Source organism: Augochlora pura, chromosome 7 (genome assembly GCF_028453695.1).
Source record: "Augochlora pura isolate Apur16 chromosome 7, APUR_v2.2.1, whole genome shotgun sequence".
Lineage (NCBI taxonomy): Eukaryota > Metazoa > Arthropoda > Insecta > Hymenoptera > Halictidae > Augochlora > Augochlora pura.
Genome location: NC_135778.1, coordinates 19,330,297 through 19,347,437, shown reverse-complemented (window position 1 = coordinate 19,347,437; position 17,141 = coordinate 19,330,297). Strand labels below are relative to the sequence as shown.

At 34.3% G+C, this 17,141-nt stretch overlaps 1 protein-coding gene across 2 annotated transcripts in view; it reads right to left on the bottom strand.

The window, feature by feature from the left end:
• Centrocortin (cerebellar degeneration-related protein 2-like) overlaps positions 1 to 17,141 on the bottom strand; it is a 173,797-nt gene that overhangs the window by 110,125 nt on the left and 46,531 nt on the right. Inside the window, exon 1 of one of the 2 annotated variants that reach the window (XM_078185684.1) lies at positions 7,371 to 8,285. The exons of the other annotated variant lie outside the window; for it this stretch is intronic. Coding sequence (XP_078041810.1) covers positions 7,371 to 7,455 — 85 coding nt within the window. The 5' untranslated portion in view covers positions 7,456 to 8,285. Of the gene's footprint in view, positions 1 to 7,370; positions 8,286 to 17,141 lie in introns of those variants that run through there. 2 annotated transcript variants of the gene reach the window in all.

The window sequence follows — 17,141 nt, the reverse complement described above, 5'->3', positions numbered from 1 at the left end:
TCACGCGTTACCTTTATTTATTTCATACGCACGCTGTCATGCTTTATTTGGAACAGCAAGACAGTTATAATTCAATTCATAATAGGAAGACCAATCTGTGAACAAAGAAAATGAACTTGAACGATGGATTAAAAATTGATGCTTTATTGTGAATCCTATCTAGATAATAAGTGACTCTTGAGAGTAGTTAAAATAACAATATAAACCGTTAATTACGTAAAAGCTTATTATAATTTCACATAAATTTCTAACGTTTATAATAGAGTCAAATATAATTTATATATAAATTTATTATAAATATATAAATTTAATTCTCTTATAAAGTTTATAAATATTCTATTCTTACATAATTTATACGAATTTATAAGTTTTATTATAAATTCAAGTATAATTTTAAATTTTATTAGAAACTTCTATAATTTATTTATGAATTTCAAACTTTTAATATTTATATATTATATAACTGTGTAAATGAATGAAATTTGCTTATTAATTTTTTGGTTATATAAATTACAAATTTATGTGAAATTATATAAAAATATAAGAATTTATAAAATAAAATTTATTAGACTGTGGTTTTATACGTTTGTAAGAAAAATTCACAGCTGGAATTTAAAACAGTGGTAATATCGATATTTTACTATGACCTTATTGAAAATATTGCAAATAACAAGAACTTCCATCGTAAAGTATTATGTGTGTTTATTTATTAATGCTTTAACACAATTTATTATAAAAAGAAATACTAGAACATTTCTTGCGAATGTTAATTGTACTTTCCTCTAAAATGTATTTAAGTAATCAAACTTTCTATTCGTCTTACATTTACTAACTTCGTGTTCGATAAAAAAAGTTTTTAATTTAATTCGCACCAGCACTTAACAGTATTCAGTGAAACGAATTAATTGGATCACTGGAGAAATTTGTTGCATAAGTCTGCAATTGATGACCGAACTATGGTTACAGCATAATAGCGGAACGTTTTTATTTCTATTCGAAACATAAAATTAACTAATATTTAGTGAAGTGTAAAACGTAAATTGTACTGAAAGAATGGTAATAAATACAATTTTTTAGAGGATCTGAAATTACAGTAAAATAATCTTAACGTTTCATCGACCAGCAAATTACGAAAAATTCTATAAAAATTAAAAAATCTGAATAATATATCTTAAAATATCATTCAGAACGATAATATTATCACTCGTAATGAAACAAATTCTTTCGATTGAATAATGTAAGAATTTCTGAAATTAGTCAATAAAAATCTAGCAGGTTTTTGGTAGATTAAATAGTAACAAATTTACAGTACTAATTATTGATTGCGGACAAAATTTCAAAAAGATGAAGGATTAAGAAATTGTCTAAATGTTTTATTGTATCAACTAATGCAGACAATTTTCATTTTCCAAAAAAAGCCTAACCTAACATATAGAAAGATTTCTGTTCATATTCCTAGACACCCGTTATATCTGTGCTAATTGAATATATTTAGAGCTTCGCTATTTAACTGCAAGTTACACGTCTAATAATAGCTAATTGGAGAGAGTACAATAGAATTTTTTAGACACCTTTCTTGCTGTATCAATAAATAGAACGTCAGGTGGTTCTTCTAATTATCATTGTGTGTATCGTCTCTTTGGTTTCCGACTCTTGCACAATAGCAAACTACACATAACCTAATCTTTGTATACAGAGTTATCAGCTAATCGGTTTCTCCTATCATTTTAGAATTAGTGGAGCTCTATGTGTCGACCAAAAGTTTCAGAAATCCTGTATTTTGTTTTATCATGAGTCATCGTACTGTTTCCATATAACAAATACGTAATGTTATAAATGTGTACTTTTAAATTGAATTCATGAAACTGTCAATCGTATTCTACTAAAATTGATTATTTTAATAAATTTGTATAAATCCTATTTTCTATAATCCATTTTGCTACTTAATTAGCACAATTCGTTTCTAAGTTACTGTGATCTTTAATAATAAAATTTTGGATAAACATGATCAATAATACATGATTTCCATTATCCAAAGTCTTTTTACATTCGCGATTACTTTGATGTTAATTCGACGTATACCTAACGTGATTTGTTAAATGCAAAAGAATGTAGAATGATGCGGAAAACCATCAACGATTTTAAAACGATTCTTCTATTTTTGTACCTACTTCACTAAGAAGGAACAATGGAAAATTGTGTCAAGGATGATCAGAAAGCAAAAGTCATGCGTGTAACTCATGACGCGGTGTAATTTCGTACACAATACCGTCGATAACAGTAATAAAGAAACTGACGAAGCGAAAACAAATGTTTCGCGTACAGAAATGAAAATAAACAATTAAAAGGTGATAAAAAAAATGAAGAGAATTTTGAAAAATTGGACTAAACGTTCAAATTTTAAATATACCATTGATACAGGGAAGAATTAATATTAATGTCAAGAATAATACTTCGAAGTTCAACGAAAAGGTCAGAGATTATCAAAACTACTCGGTACTCTTTATATTCTAACTAGAAAAGATTTCCGTTGTCTGCCACAAATATTATTTAGAATATTTGCAAACGAAATTATTAAACCTTTTCGAAAAATCACTGGATCTTCAAAAATATATTTTTGAAATGTTGCTTCGGACTATGAAGAATTTGTGTGCCCAATACCATAACAATCGAATAGAATTGACAAAATTAAGTTATATTTAGGATTAATTTGTAAAATTAGATTGTCTAATAAAAACACCGCAATTCCGATTAATTTTTTCACTTCGTTAGTAAGAAGCTGCATTCTTAGTAAGATTAAGTGCATTCAGTATCCGAAATACATAAATGAAATAGTTACATGAACAATAGCCACGAGTAGTTAAGCACACATTTTTAGTAATAAAATAATAAAAATCGAATATAGGTTATAAAATAGTATAATAAATAGTATATATACTATAAATAGTATAATAAATTATCGCTACTTCATATTAAAACGAGACATAACCTAATACCTACTAACGTCGATGCTTCATTATATAATTATGTCTTAAATGATTTCTTAATGACGTTTACTATAACATTGATCGTCAACTGACAGAATGTGTTGCAGCGATAGAAAAAACTGCTAGTCCATTTCCAGCTCATTGTGTAGGCTATTATTTCCATGGATTACATAGTAAGTTGCACTTCGTTTGTCTCTAACCTTCCCTTGAAAATTACGTCATTATTAAATCATTGAAGCTAAACACTGAACGAATTTCATTGTTTTAAAATAGAATAAAATAGATTTAAGCCCAGTAATCAAACTTTATTATTATGTCATAATTATTATTGTACAATTCTAGTATATGTCGAAGTAAGTAGAATTGTATTATATTTATTATTGTATATACAATGCCACTATATTCGTAGTACAGTCACAGCGATAATTCTATTAATGATTAAAATATAGAAAATCAAATTATTGTATTTGAATCTTTGTTTTCCGAAAAATCTGTTTAACCATTTAAGGTCGACTCTAAGGTGCCGCTAAAAATGATCACGCCACGTTTCAAAATAATTTTTATCATATTTATTTATATTTAGAAAATTGTTAAGAGCTGTTTACTGTTGCACGAGCTGCGAAATGCAATTCTATAATATGTAAAATGCTCCAAGTTATACAAAATGGCAACACTACAAACAAATATCTTGGATTTCCACTTAAAATGGCTCCGACTGCAAAGGGTTAAAGACTTGAGAAACACGCGCCTTATTCGATAGGGTTTGTCTGGCCATAACCGACTGTATCTCCTTAGACGCGTTGACCGAATTTTTTATCAACTCTTTTTATCTTTGATAAAAAGAGAACAAAATTTTTAGTTCTTATTCATTTATTATAATCGTATTACGAACACTATAATCTAATTTTGCTAACTTTTTGATTTATAAGTAACACTCCTTATGTATTTGCAGTTTATTTGAACTGTGTTCAACTACGTGCCTTATTGAAAATAAAAATCAGATTTAGGAAAGCTTATATATATTATTATAACTTTAATTAAACATCTCCACGTTATAATAAGTAATATAATAATATATTATCAGTTTAAACAGACTACTCAGTTCATGTTAATAGAGTTTAGCACGTTCCGTGCCATGTGTACCACCGGTGGTCCATGCTTGCATGTTTATTTAATGGGCTAAAAAATAATTTATAATAAATCTAGAATTAAAGAATTAATTTCCACCACAAGAATGGATCGTAACGAATTTGTTTTACTATTACATACGATTATTAATAATTACAGATAATATAGCAAATTTTAGTGGAATAACAAATGCCCAGAGTGAAGAGCCGAGTAAAAATAGCTCGGCATAGAACGTGTTAATGATTCAATTATGTATATGGTATAGGTTATGTACATCTGTACACAGAAGTATAGAAAGCAAACAAATAAACACTTTAATGAAACACATTAGCAAAATTTTCAATTTATATTTTGTCTTTAATTTCACCATGTAAATGTTAGGTTATGTCAGATTATGTCATATATAAGTTATCTGAAGTAAATAAATAAAATTTTTATGGAAAAACTAAACCTAAAATAAAGTTTCCATAAATTTTATTTTTCTTCAATTAGTAAATCTGTTATTAGAAAACATAAACTAAAATTGATTTAATCATTAACCCAAAGATTTATATATCAACCTCTATGCATTAGAATTGACAAATATTTGTAATAAAATAAAATAAATTATTTTAAACTTTTTATTAAACTTGTCTATATTCCTACAATTAAACAAACTTTCTATATCCATTAGAACATGATTTAAACAATGAACTGCGTAGATTTTAGTTTTATATATCTTGTAGATCAAACTGATGTTAGGGAAATGTATATTTAACTTTTTGACAAGTTATGCAAATTATACCAACATCGCGATAATCTTCGAATTCAAACATCTTTTGTAATTCGATGTACACGAACGTTTAGTTGTCTGCAGAAATCATTTCTTTGCGGCAGAGTTTACGATTGACACAAATAACTTCCGCTTATCTCCAAGAAATCCTTCTACATACTTCGAAGATAAAACGAGATTAAGAATGCCTGTCGAGTAAAATTATTTCACGCGTTCGTCTACAATGAACTATAAAGCATTTTATTAACGCGCATCTAAGATCAAACAACCGTGCATTTATTTATTAAAATTAATTTCAGAAGTAGTATTCCAACGAAATGTTTTAAATAAATTCTTAAACTCATTTGTTCGTCTGTTTTCTTTCGTGTTTTGTTTGCAAGAATTAGTATCAAGTATGCTTTTAACGTGAAACTTGTACTCTAGGGCCATAGATTTCACGTATTTAGATTTAAGATTTTTAAACAATATTCAAATCCCACGTTTGCGATAGAAAATCGCAAAATAGGACGTTTTATATTCCATAATTTTATAGCAGGTGAATATTTTATAAGCTGAAAACATATAATAATAAATTCACCTTTATTCACATTTGTTAAACTTAATTGCTCGATCTTTGATTCAGTAAACATCCAATAAACTGTTCAGCTACTTAAACCGTTCTAAATAAATTCCTCCACTAAAAACAAAACATTGTTCAAGTTCACTTTGTATTTCTCATTCTATAATTTTTCAGTAGGTTAAATATAATGTAATTGAACCTTTTACAAGCTGCAAATTATTAAAACATGAGTACACCAATAAGATAACATTTAGATTACAGTTAAAATCAATTCTCTTTCCGATTCAGTAAACATTTAATAGATTGCTTAATTAGGTAAAAAATTCCTGCCACGAAAACGAATCATTTGGAACCGGTTCACTTTTTATTCCGAGTTTGGTATGACGTTTATTTACCACCTGAAACGTGTTAAATCCTAGAGAGTCCGTTTCTACGCAAGCCCGAAATCTGCTCCGATCAAAACATTCATCCCAACGGACGTAATAAAAAGCCGATCAATAGCTTCTACGGAACGAGAACCGAGCGAAGTAGGTTCGGCGCGGCGCGGACCGACTCGCCGTTTAAGAACACAAGTTCATTATCATCCATAAATTACGGCTTATCGCGTCGAAGTCATGCCACGCGGATTGATCGACGGTTCAAGAGTCAACGAAAACCAGATAACTTTTTATCGCCCGTGGATCCCAGACAGAAAAGACGCTCATATTCGTCGTAAACGTCGGATTTCGTTTCGTCGTGACCATTTTCCATCGAGAAAGAATCGGGAGCTAGAATCATGCACGAGAGGCTCAAGCTATGGAAAAAAACGGACAACGTTATCCCGATCGTTTATTATGTCCATATGCTTGGAGCTCCGATGCGATCAATACCGCGGCGAAGACGGCGTTAGAATCGAACGCGATCCTTAAACTATCCGAAAGCAATCAGGTAAAAGCGTTTATTATGTAACAAGGCCGAAAAATTGTCATCCATTCTTGAAACAGTAGCACAAACTATGCAATATATAAAAATTCTACTTTACACTTTTGAACTTTGTTCTTTATCATCCGCGCAAGTATTATCGTGCAACAACCAGCTGTAGAAATGTTTATTCAAATACAGGTGTTTCTAACGCAAGAGCGTACCGTGTACTTGAATTTTCAAATGGGCGTTCCGAAATTGGGACATTGAATACGGGTACGAAAATGGTAGTTTATATTTCATAATATATCATATTCAATAAATATTTCAAAATTCATTACATTATCCAGAAACATTAATCTATAGGTAGAGTAAACGATATAAACGATAACGCGTTGAAGTTGTAACAAAATCGATGACAATCTTCTGTTCCCCGAGTAACGTTCCATAATAGGTCCTTTTACCTGAGCAGCATTGCTTTAAATACCGTCACGGAAGAACCCGAGACGTCGCGTAGGTCTGCGTTGCTTTCATTCTGAACGGCCGTAGAGAGACATGCATCGCGTGCGCTCAAGGCCCCGGTGCAGCTGCAGCAACTATTCGATTCAGAAGCCGTGTCGATGAGTCACCGGAGTGTCTCGGACCGTCAAAGTGGCTGCCCGGAGGAGATAGTTAGCACGCGAGGACAGTCTGGCACGATTGGCAGCCAAACAGGGCCCGCTTCAAAAAATCGTGAGACCACACCAGGAAGCGCGTTCTTCTCTCCATTGATCCCGGCGAATAGCTCCCAGGGAGCAAGGGAGCAACACGATCGCGCGTGGGTGTGGTGCACGTACACACGGACAGGAGGAAGCACGTTCCTTGCCCGTGTGATCGATCGCGTCTCGAGGTCAACCACGAAAACTTGTTCGAGGATATTCCGGTGGGTCTCTCTCGCGCGCAAGCGGCTGCTTCAACTGCACACAGACACATGCACCGACCTTGAGCTCGCGCGAACCTGAAATAAAGGAACGGAAGGATTTACCCTGGAGCATGTTGTGGTCTTCGCGGATGATGTCCTCGTCGGCGAGGCAACGGACGCCGCCGATGGAAGAGGACAGCAGACTCATGGCTTCTGATCGGGAGGACCTGGTCCTCGTGTTCCTCGAGCCGGGTCGTCGTAGCCGGAATCGATCAGCAAAGGGGATCACGGAAAAGCCGGCTGGCTGGCTGGATGCGCGCTCACAGGATTGGTCGGGGAACGGTTAGAGCTGCTCTGGCCGAACCAATGGTCGTCGTCGTCGTCGTCGCCGCGAGTGCAACACCGGCGTAGGCGCCGGCACGGCGAAACAGAGGCTCTCTACGAACGCACCTGTCGGCCAAGCATTCGGTCGAGCATCCGGCCGACTCGAGAACGCTTCACCGCCGTGGTCACTTTCACTCGACGTGGAAAGGATATCTCGCGCGATACGCCGTCTCGCCGTGTCTGCGCGAGCGAACCACCTGCTAGCGCGATCTGCTAGGTCGCCTGGCCCGCGTCCCCTTCAGGATCCTTCCTCTTTCAGGACAAGGGACCTCCTTCGTGTCCCGGCTCGGCTGAGGACCAAACGGAGCGGAGGACGATCTGCTCCGGCTCACAGAACGATCGACGACGTCGTGTCCATCGATCGCATCGCCATCCTTGGTCCTTGATCTTTCTCCGATCTTCCTTGGTATCTCTGGCCGATTTCACGCGCACTAGCTGGAAGGCAGACTCGCCTCGGATCCGCCTCGAATCTGCTGTCGGCTACCTCTTTTCGGACACCGAAAAACGGAAACGCGCGAGAACCCTGTCCAGCACCGTTGCTACGTCGCGAAAGACGACGACGCATAACGCGTGCAGGGACAACCGAGCACCCACCAACGGGCCGCGATCAATAAGCGCTGCCACGGCGTCTGCGCCGACAATGCGATGCCACGACGGACGAGAGAGGAGAGAGACAGGGACAACGGCGGGCCGCCGCGCCGTCGGTGTGTGTCGGACTGTCGGTGTGCGCCAGCCCCGCTATTGACGCCGAGCCGCGTCGCGTATCGACGATTTAGGGTGCCTCCCCGGTTCACGCCGCCGCGACCTCGTGGGAGGGAATGACTGCGTTAATTGGTTCTTACAGCCTGCCGGCTACTCCTTCGCTAATCAGCAGACGATGGAGGACTACCGATACCACACGATCGATAATTAACAATAGTTTGTCGATATCGAAAATTATTGATTGTTTTCGTGATAATCGAAGTAGCTAATATGTTCGAAGGCAATTTATACGAACTTCTAGATACTTCCATCTCACTTTAATAACCCCTTGCGGTACTTTGACGAGTCTGACTCGTGATTACGATCTCTAACAATCACCTGTTTCATTAAGGATGTTATTTCGTCTTTTTTCAGTCGAAATAAAATTCTGTCTTTTTGCCACTAATGTTTAAGCGCTGAAGTAATTGTAAGCACACTATAAATATTAATTTTATTTCTCCTCCAAGAAATTATTCCAATCGAAAATTATTTAATCATTCCAAGTGCGAAGATAAAAGTACTGGTAATGGCAATTTTATATCTTATAATAAATATACTTCTCCTATGATTGATGTCAAAGTGCTTATACATATTCGTAAATTTCACACGGTTTAGGATAATTCTGGAACAATTACCAAGAAAACTACACTCGGAATAATTGATAAAACGCGTAACAAAATTTACCTTCTAAATATATCGACGCAGCTAACTGGTTAATAAAATGTTTATATAAATACTCCTACTATTTATAGGTGAATGGAAATGCCGTAAATCCCTGGTCGAAGTTACGCAAACAATATTTTCGTATACGGTTACCTTCGATAGAGCCTGAGTGAATATTTAGCAAAGCAGGATGAATAATGTGCTACGGGGGGTCAAAAGGCTAAAAATTGCCAACACCCTACTGTTTTTAAAATAAGAACCAGTGGTTGTTGTGATAGCTTGTAACTTTTATCGCTGTTATTTTTATTACATTGTATTTTATTATTGTATTATTATATTGTAAGAGTAATTTTTAAGGAATTGTGGCTTTAATAGGTTTACCGCTTATAAATTTAGATATATTCCTCCAAATTAGCATCTTATTTAGTTTTGTTAAAAAAAAATCCTAAATGCGACCTTTGTAGTTTCTTCAACTAGAATCTTCCTTTAATCGTCAATTTTCGATTAATAAATAATTAATAATTATTAATCTCATGATTAATAATTGTAACTGGTTTCTCTCATCCCATAAATGTTATAAAATTGCATCTATTTAAACTGTGAATAATACTTATCAGTAAAACTGAGACATTGTCACAAACATTGTCAAAGACATTGTCAGTAAAACTAGCAAGTGATTAACATTTTCATGCCTTGATTAACATTTTCTGTAATTTATTTTACATTATTTTATAATCCCTGATATATGAATACATAGAATGGTATTATATACATATATAGATTGCATTACATTGATTTAATGGAATGAAATTTTTGAATAATTTATTGGACTACATTCAATGTCATATTTTGGGATGATTAACAAATAACACCGAATTTTGTATTGTACAATAAATAGTGACGGATCCTTGTTACAATAGATCGATTATACTGAATTTGAAACGCATGTTTAATGTATATCTATATTCAAATTCTAACAAATAATTTTGGACAGTAAGTTCATTGGACTTAATGAAATTCTTTTATTTTAATTTAAAGATGAATAATTCGTATGTATACAGAGTGTCATGTATTGATGACACAACCAAGAAAGTATAATTCTGCATTAAAAAACAAGATGAAAATATGCAATACAATTTTTTGATTTTAGGCACCGTTTTGAAGAAAAAGAAGGTTGAAAATTAAGCGAAACTGCAGGCTATCGAATCGGAATTGGGAGACGTGTCTGATCATAACCCATCGATTCTACTTTTTTCGATGATAGGATTCGCGAACCTTGCGAGTATTCATACTCATTTTTCTCCAAAGCAATTTATCAAATTATTAATTTTATTAGCAAAGAAAAATTTTAATCTTTATTTTCGTATTATTTCTTATATAGAATCCACATCTCTTCAAATTGTATTTGTATGTGCTTGAATGGGAGTTTCGGTATATCGATTCTCAACATCCGTCACTTCGGGAACCGTTAAAACGGCGCCCGATAATTAATGTTTGATATTTATATTTTAAAACGTGGTAACTATACAATGAAGAGACGCGTGGATGTAATGTTGTTGCCGGTGGTACAAAAAATCGTGTTTGTCGGCGCGTTGTCGAAGTATAGTGCTCGGTCGTACTTTGTTATAATAATGCTGTTCGCTTGCTCCCTTTCGGGCCTTTTATTTCTCAGCTAGTAGGAAGGTGGAAAGAGAGGTGGCAAAGGAAGTGGAAAGTGAAAATGAAATAACAAGGGAGCATACAAAATCTGGACACGGGAAATGGTTGGGCCCTGATGGCTGAAGTTTTAAGATTCTAATAGCTTTATGAGTATGCTCGCTAGGACGGTCAAGGAACCGAGGCCTGGCCCATAAAATGGTTGGACCATGTTGCGTCCAAACAGTATTACCTGTTATGTGACACCTTGTATATTTCTGCAATATTACGTCTTTTATTTGTGCAAAGATAAAAGTGTAAAACAGTAGAAAAGTTTTATTGACATATACAGCAATCGCGATGCCGATCGAGACTCCGATGTGATTTAAAATAATCCACATTGCTTATTATTAAATTTCAACAAATATTCAAATCAAATATGTGAAATCGATAATTTTGATCGGTGCGATAGATTTAGTATTAAATGTTAGAAATATCAAAATTCAGTGTATTTTGAGTACACGATTCTCTGAATTTTTTATAAATTGCCCCATGGTAAAATAACGGTAATTGTTCGAATAATTGCTTGACTTCTATATTTAACCCTTTGCACTCGAAAGCCATTTCAACTGCAAATCTAATATAATTTTTCTGGCTTCTACTGTCTCCATTTTATGTAACAATTTTTATTTTATGCATATGAAATTCAATCTCGTGACTCATATAATAGTTACGCTTTTAACAATTTTTAAATTATTTTAAAATAAATAAGTATTACAGTAATTTTATGGGCGCCGCAGAGTCGCCACTCGAGTGCTAAGAGTTAAATTGAAGATCATATAAGAAAAAGAGAAGAATTAGCGGATACCATATTTTTATCTTCGACGTAAGCGGACAAATGTTGAACAAACATCATCCAATGTGTTTTGAGAAATCGCGGTCACGGTTTTTAAACACCTAGTTACGAGATACACGCAAGCGTTGTTCGAAGTTCTGTGAAGCGCGCTAGGCAGCAGTGTGCTTGAACTACTTGTAACTTTGTGCATGTCGCTTGGATCGACTTGAAACTTTCTACAGATATTTTCAAGGCATTGCAGTCAAAAGTAATTTCGAGGAAAGAAGACTTAACATGTCTAAGAATTTATATTCCCCAAATCATTTTAGCGAGAAATTTTTGCATAACTACTCGCTGCCAGAAAATATCATGATCATTGGTATAATTGTTATATCGATTCGAATGTAGATTTATAAAATTATAGATTATAGGAACCAGAGTGGAATAGTTCGTTAACTTTCACTATAATAGGTATTTAGACATATTCAGTATTCTTATTGAGTATTTTATTATTTATTTTACCCATAACCTTAAAAAGCCTAAGCCTAACCCTAAAAACTGCTCCTTATACTTCTTCATCGATCTTAATTTCATTTAAAATTCGGGATAGTATATTAGCATTGTATCATTTGTTACCATTTTTGAATTCATTAATAAATATAAATAAAATTCACTTATAAATATAAATATATATAAATATAAAGTTCATTGTGCCCGAAAATAAACCAAAGGCACAACAATTTGTTGACTCACAGCAACCAGCTCCACTAACTATAGCTCATTTACTCTTTGTACAGAAACTTCTTAATGAGTTAATTACAAATTTATTATTTCTAAAATTACGCGTACCGATTAAAAGATTAATGAAAACGTTTTCTCAATTAAATCTTGTCATATATCACGCAGTGAACATAATTGTTCAGATTTATGCAAAATGATCGCCTCATAACGGTATCCATATCGTTCATGATGCTTTGTTAGCATTAGAGCGTACAGTTACAACTAATCCGCCGTTTACATTCATACACTGTTTTACATTGTTCAAGCTTTCCTTGCATTTTATGTTCCACTATTTTACATAATATTTACTTTAGTGAAGAATAAGTCTCTACATTTCTATCACGTGCCAGTATTATATGTAATATAATTAAATGTTCTTTCCTCCTAAGTAAACGAAGCTAAGCAAATTAAGCTAAATAAATTCATCTATACAGACATAGGAAACTTGGAAAGTTCACTTATCGGTAAATATCGTAACACGAGCAGTGATCACTTTCGCACCTGGAGCGATCGTTTCGAGTAACGTTCGTTCAGGTGAGTTTGATCGAATCGCCTCTCACCGCCACGCTGAAATATGTAGGGCGACTTTAATTGCCCGACTTCCTTTAAATTCCTGGCAACTGGTTATTTTACAATCTGTCGTAATATTGTTCTCTGCCGAGTAAAGTATGTATTAAAGCCCTTTCAAATGTTTTTATTATACGTCAACTAATACCAGAGGCTAATTGGTTTTAATTACGCGGAGCAGTACGAACGTATAAGAAAACCCGATAGTTCCATATTCCCCGTGACATAACCTAATTACTGATATCTGCAAAAAAACAACATATTGAAAGTGTGGAATTCGCGTAGATGTCGAATCTGCTTTATTAAAACTATCCATTGAAGATCCTGGAAAATTAATGCTAAAATATAACATTTTTGTTCTTATAAACCTTACTGTCAAAATAATTATTGCTATTCGTTAGTAACCATTACTATTCTCATAATTCGAGTTATTATATTCTCCTGTAAACTTGATGCAAAACATAAACATATGAAAATATTGGCAGAAATAAAAGAGAGATAATTACAAGTTAAAACAATAGAGAGAAATAACAAATAAATTAGTTTTATTTGTACTTATTCTATTTAAATGCCAGATTGCGATCATGAAATGTAATAGCAGCTAAGTATCTGTCAAAACCTTTAATGTCAAAGCATGGATTGAAATAAAATGATTACAGAATTATTACAGAATTATTACAGAAACCACTTAGAAGTTTCATTCCTTCTTTAATAACTTTATTAAATTTGAGTAATATGTCAATATTATTGAATACTTTCATTTCTTCTAGAGATTCAAATTACAGAGTTTGATTACTATCATAAATGCATAAAATCCGCAGCCTATTGATAACAATATAATAAAAGTCTAGATATTTAGATAATAATTAGATAATTAAATGATTAAATCGTAGATAATTAAACTATCAAACTCATTGAATATAATAAAGAAATGCTTAAAAATTTCGGAATTTGAATAAGGAATAGCAATCTGCAGACAACACGTGACGTAGTCATAGCTATAACCAGACAGTGCGACTCTTGCTGCAGCAAGTTCTGTTGCAAGGTCGGCCACATCATTTCCATATACATTTTTCATATGCAAGAATTCGAAGGATAATAGCATTTTTTCAAAAATTTACTATTTCATCATATAAAAGATAAATTTCGTTCACTAAACTTCTTTCAATGTTTAAATATAACACTAACATATACACTAACTGATTACTGTAGATTCTGAAAACAAACTGTTTGAAATGTTAATGACAAATAGAAGACATAATTTCTTATTATTTCAAACAATGCAAACTCTTCAATCAATTAATTATTCGTCAAATTAATTTTGCAATCTTTAGAACCTCGTGTGTTTATAGAAAATCTATGAAACGATGTAAGTTTTACTATTAAATCTTACTTCTCAGCTTATGATAAATGCTTATGATATATTGCAAAAATGCAATATAAAATGCAACAAACACAGAGCTGATAATTAGATTATCATATTGTAATTTCCAAGAAGTATTTCGCTATTGTCTGAAATAATTCAGTCAAATAATTCTAAAATAAAATAACGCGACAGTTAAAATGATAGTAGGTGAAGTAAAATGTTCCGAGCTTTTTTCCTCTTTATTTCGGCGATGAAATTAACAAAGTTAGAATGATCCGATTTAGATCAAGTATACGCCATTTTGTTCGGGAACTTTTGTCCATTTTGAAGGCAATTTCATAATACCGTCATCGAAGAAATCCTCGTCCCTATTGGTAAAAAACTTGACCAGCTCGTTTTCACAAGCCTCTCTTGAGGCCAGTTTTTTATCATCAAGAAAATTTTGCAAATGCTAGAACAGGTGATAACCGCTTGGTGGCAGGTCTGGGCTATACGGCGGATGCGATATAACCTCCCAGCCAAGCTCTCGAAGCTTCTGGCGCGTCGTTAAAAATGTGTTCGGCCTGGCGTTGTCTTGATAGAAAACAACACCCTTCCTATTGGTTAATTCTCGACGCTTCTCGTCGATCGCCTGCTTCAATCTGGTCAGTTATTGACAGGATATGTCCGAATTGAGTGATTGGACCGATGAAAGCAGCTCATAGTGGAGGATTTCCTTCCAATCCCACCAAACACACAGTAAAACCTTCTTGGTCGTTAATCCGGGCTTGGCGAAAGTTTGTGCCGGCTCCCCACGCTTGGACCACCATCTTTTTCGCTTGTTGTTCTCGTATGTGACCCATGTTTCATCCCCAGTCACCATCCGCTTCAAAAATTGGTCGATTTCGTTACGCTTCAGCAAAGAATCGCAGGCATCAATTCGCTCCAAAAGGTTCTTTTGCATCAATTCGCGTGGCACCCATACATCGAACTTCTTCTTGAGACCAGCCTTATGCAAATTGTTTCAAACGGTTTTCTGGCTAATCTTCAGTTCCTGAGCAATGGAATAAGTGCTCCCATTCTGGTCTGACTCGATGATTTCCATGATTTTATCAACATTATTGACGAGTGGCCTACCAGAACGTGCTCATCTTCGACGTCCATATTACCAGAACGGAAGCGTTGAAACCACCGCTTTGCTGTTGCATTCGATACTGTATTGGGTCCATAAACACCATAAATTTTTTGGCCGCCTGCTCTGCTTTTTCCCTTTGCTCGTAGTGGTATTGAAAAATGTATTGAATTCTCTCTCTTTTTTACCTCCATTTTGGAACGCTCTAACACACAATTGGATTCACTAAACAAAAAACTGTCACACAACTTTTTTTGAAGCTTTATGTCGCCTTTAAATTGCCGTATAGAATAAGAAGATGCAACGTATACATCGTGTGATATGGCTCACACTAAAGGCATTTAACGAAAAAGGTTCAAAACTTTTTACTTCGCCTAATATTTCGAATATTTCTACCATAAAATAACATGTTTGAATAAATGATATCCCAAAAGTGTCCGCAGGTATGGAAATGACTGTGAAATAAAATACCAAGTTGAAACAATACTTCGAATAATGTAATTTGAAAAGTGTTCACGTCTGCTCGAACGCGTTTTAGGTGGCAGTGATAAAAGTGTAGTCGCCACGCAGCGTCGTTGCATCACGGCAGGTAACGTGGAATGAAAGTGCAAACTTTGTCGCGTCAACGAACTCATATTCCGTAATTCCTTTGCGCGGGATGTGTCACGTTGCAACAGAGTCCGTGCGAATGGAGTAACATATAACGTAACTGTACACGGTTGAATCGTGTATGCAGCTGTTATCCACCTGGCAGAATTGAAGGTCAAATAGAAGTGCAAGAGAAGGCAATAGCGCTATTTCTGCCTGCACATTTGCAATAAACAGCTCGCGTTAACGCGTTGAATGCGGCATCGACCTTAATTTCCACACATTCAAATGTAATCTCATTAACGAAACTGAAACGAGAAAGTTAATATTGTTAATATTATTAACAATATTAACCTGACATAACCTGTCAAACCGATAACAAGGTGCGAACTTACCAAATAATTAATAATATTTTATAATTTTGATGTAACGTAAATACCCTCGATTTAAGTGACAATTGCTTAAGTAACAAAAAGAAATAAATAATATCAAACTCGTGTACTTATCAAGACACCACAATCTCCCCTGTCATTAAAAACTCAAATAATTCTCGCAAGATTAAAGTAGAGAATACAATTTTCTGTCAAGAAAGCTAAAGTTCAAGGTATATAATATGATTTACGATAACTTAATCTAAAAATGCAGATTTATTGGGGTCCTCGCTTGAGGACAATGACCGGTAGTAAAATATCGGTTAATTGTAATAAACTATCGGTTCACTTTGTGCGTAGTTGGTCACTTTCATATTAAACATTCTACGTATCTTCGAACTTCAACGATAAACATAAAAGAAATTGAATTTTCAGATTTTAATATGTATAATATCATTTTAACAATTCTGGTTTTGTAATCAATGGATATTTAAATGAAATTATTAACTAGAAATTTAATTAACACTCGGAAGGCAGACGTCGGGTCCATTTGGACCCAGAGTAGAAATAAACAGCTGAAAGCAGAAATTAATGCGTGGTTCATTTGTGGCTAATGAAAATACAATTAAAATAATGTAGTAAGTAAAATGCAATTATCTAGTTAAAAATTAACTTACATCAATTTCACTTCAAACGGTTCATATATTGTTATTTGAATATCTGAATATTTATGAAATGTGAGTTCCGGACAATTTATTAAGACATTGTTATGTGTTTCATTATACGTTGGGTGCCGCGTCGGTCACGTGGTAATGGAACTAATTAAATTACTGATCAGTTTTCAAAGGTCGCA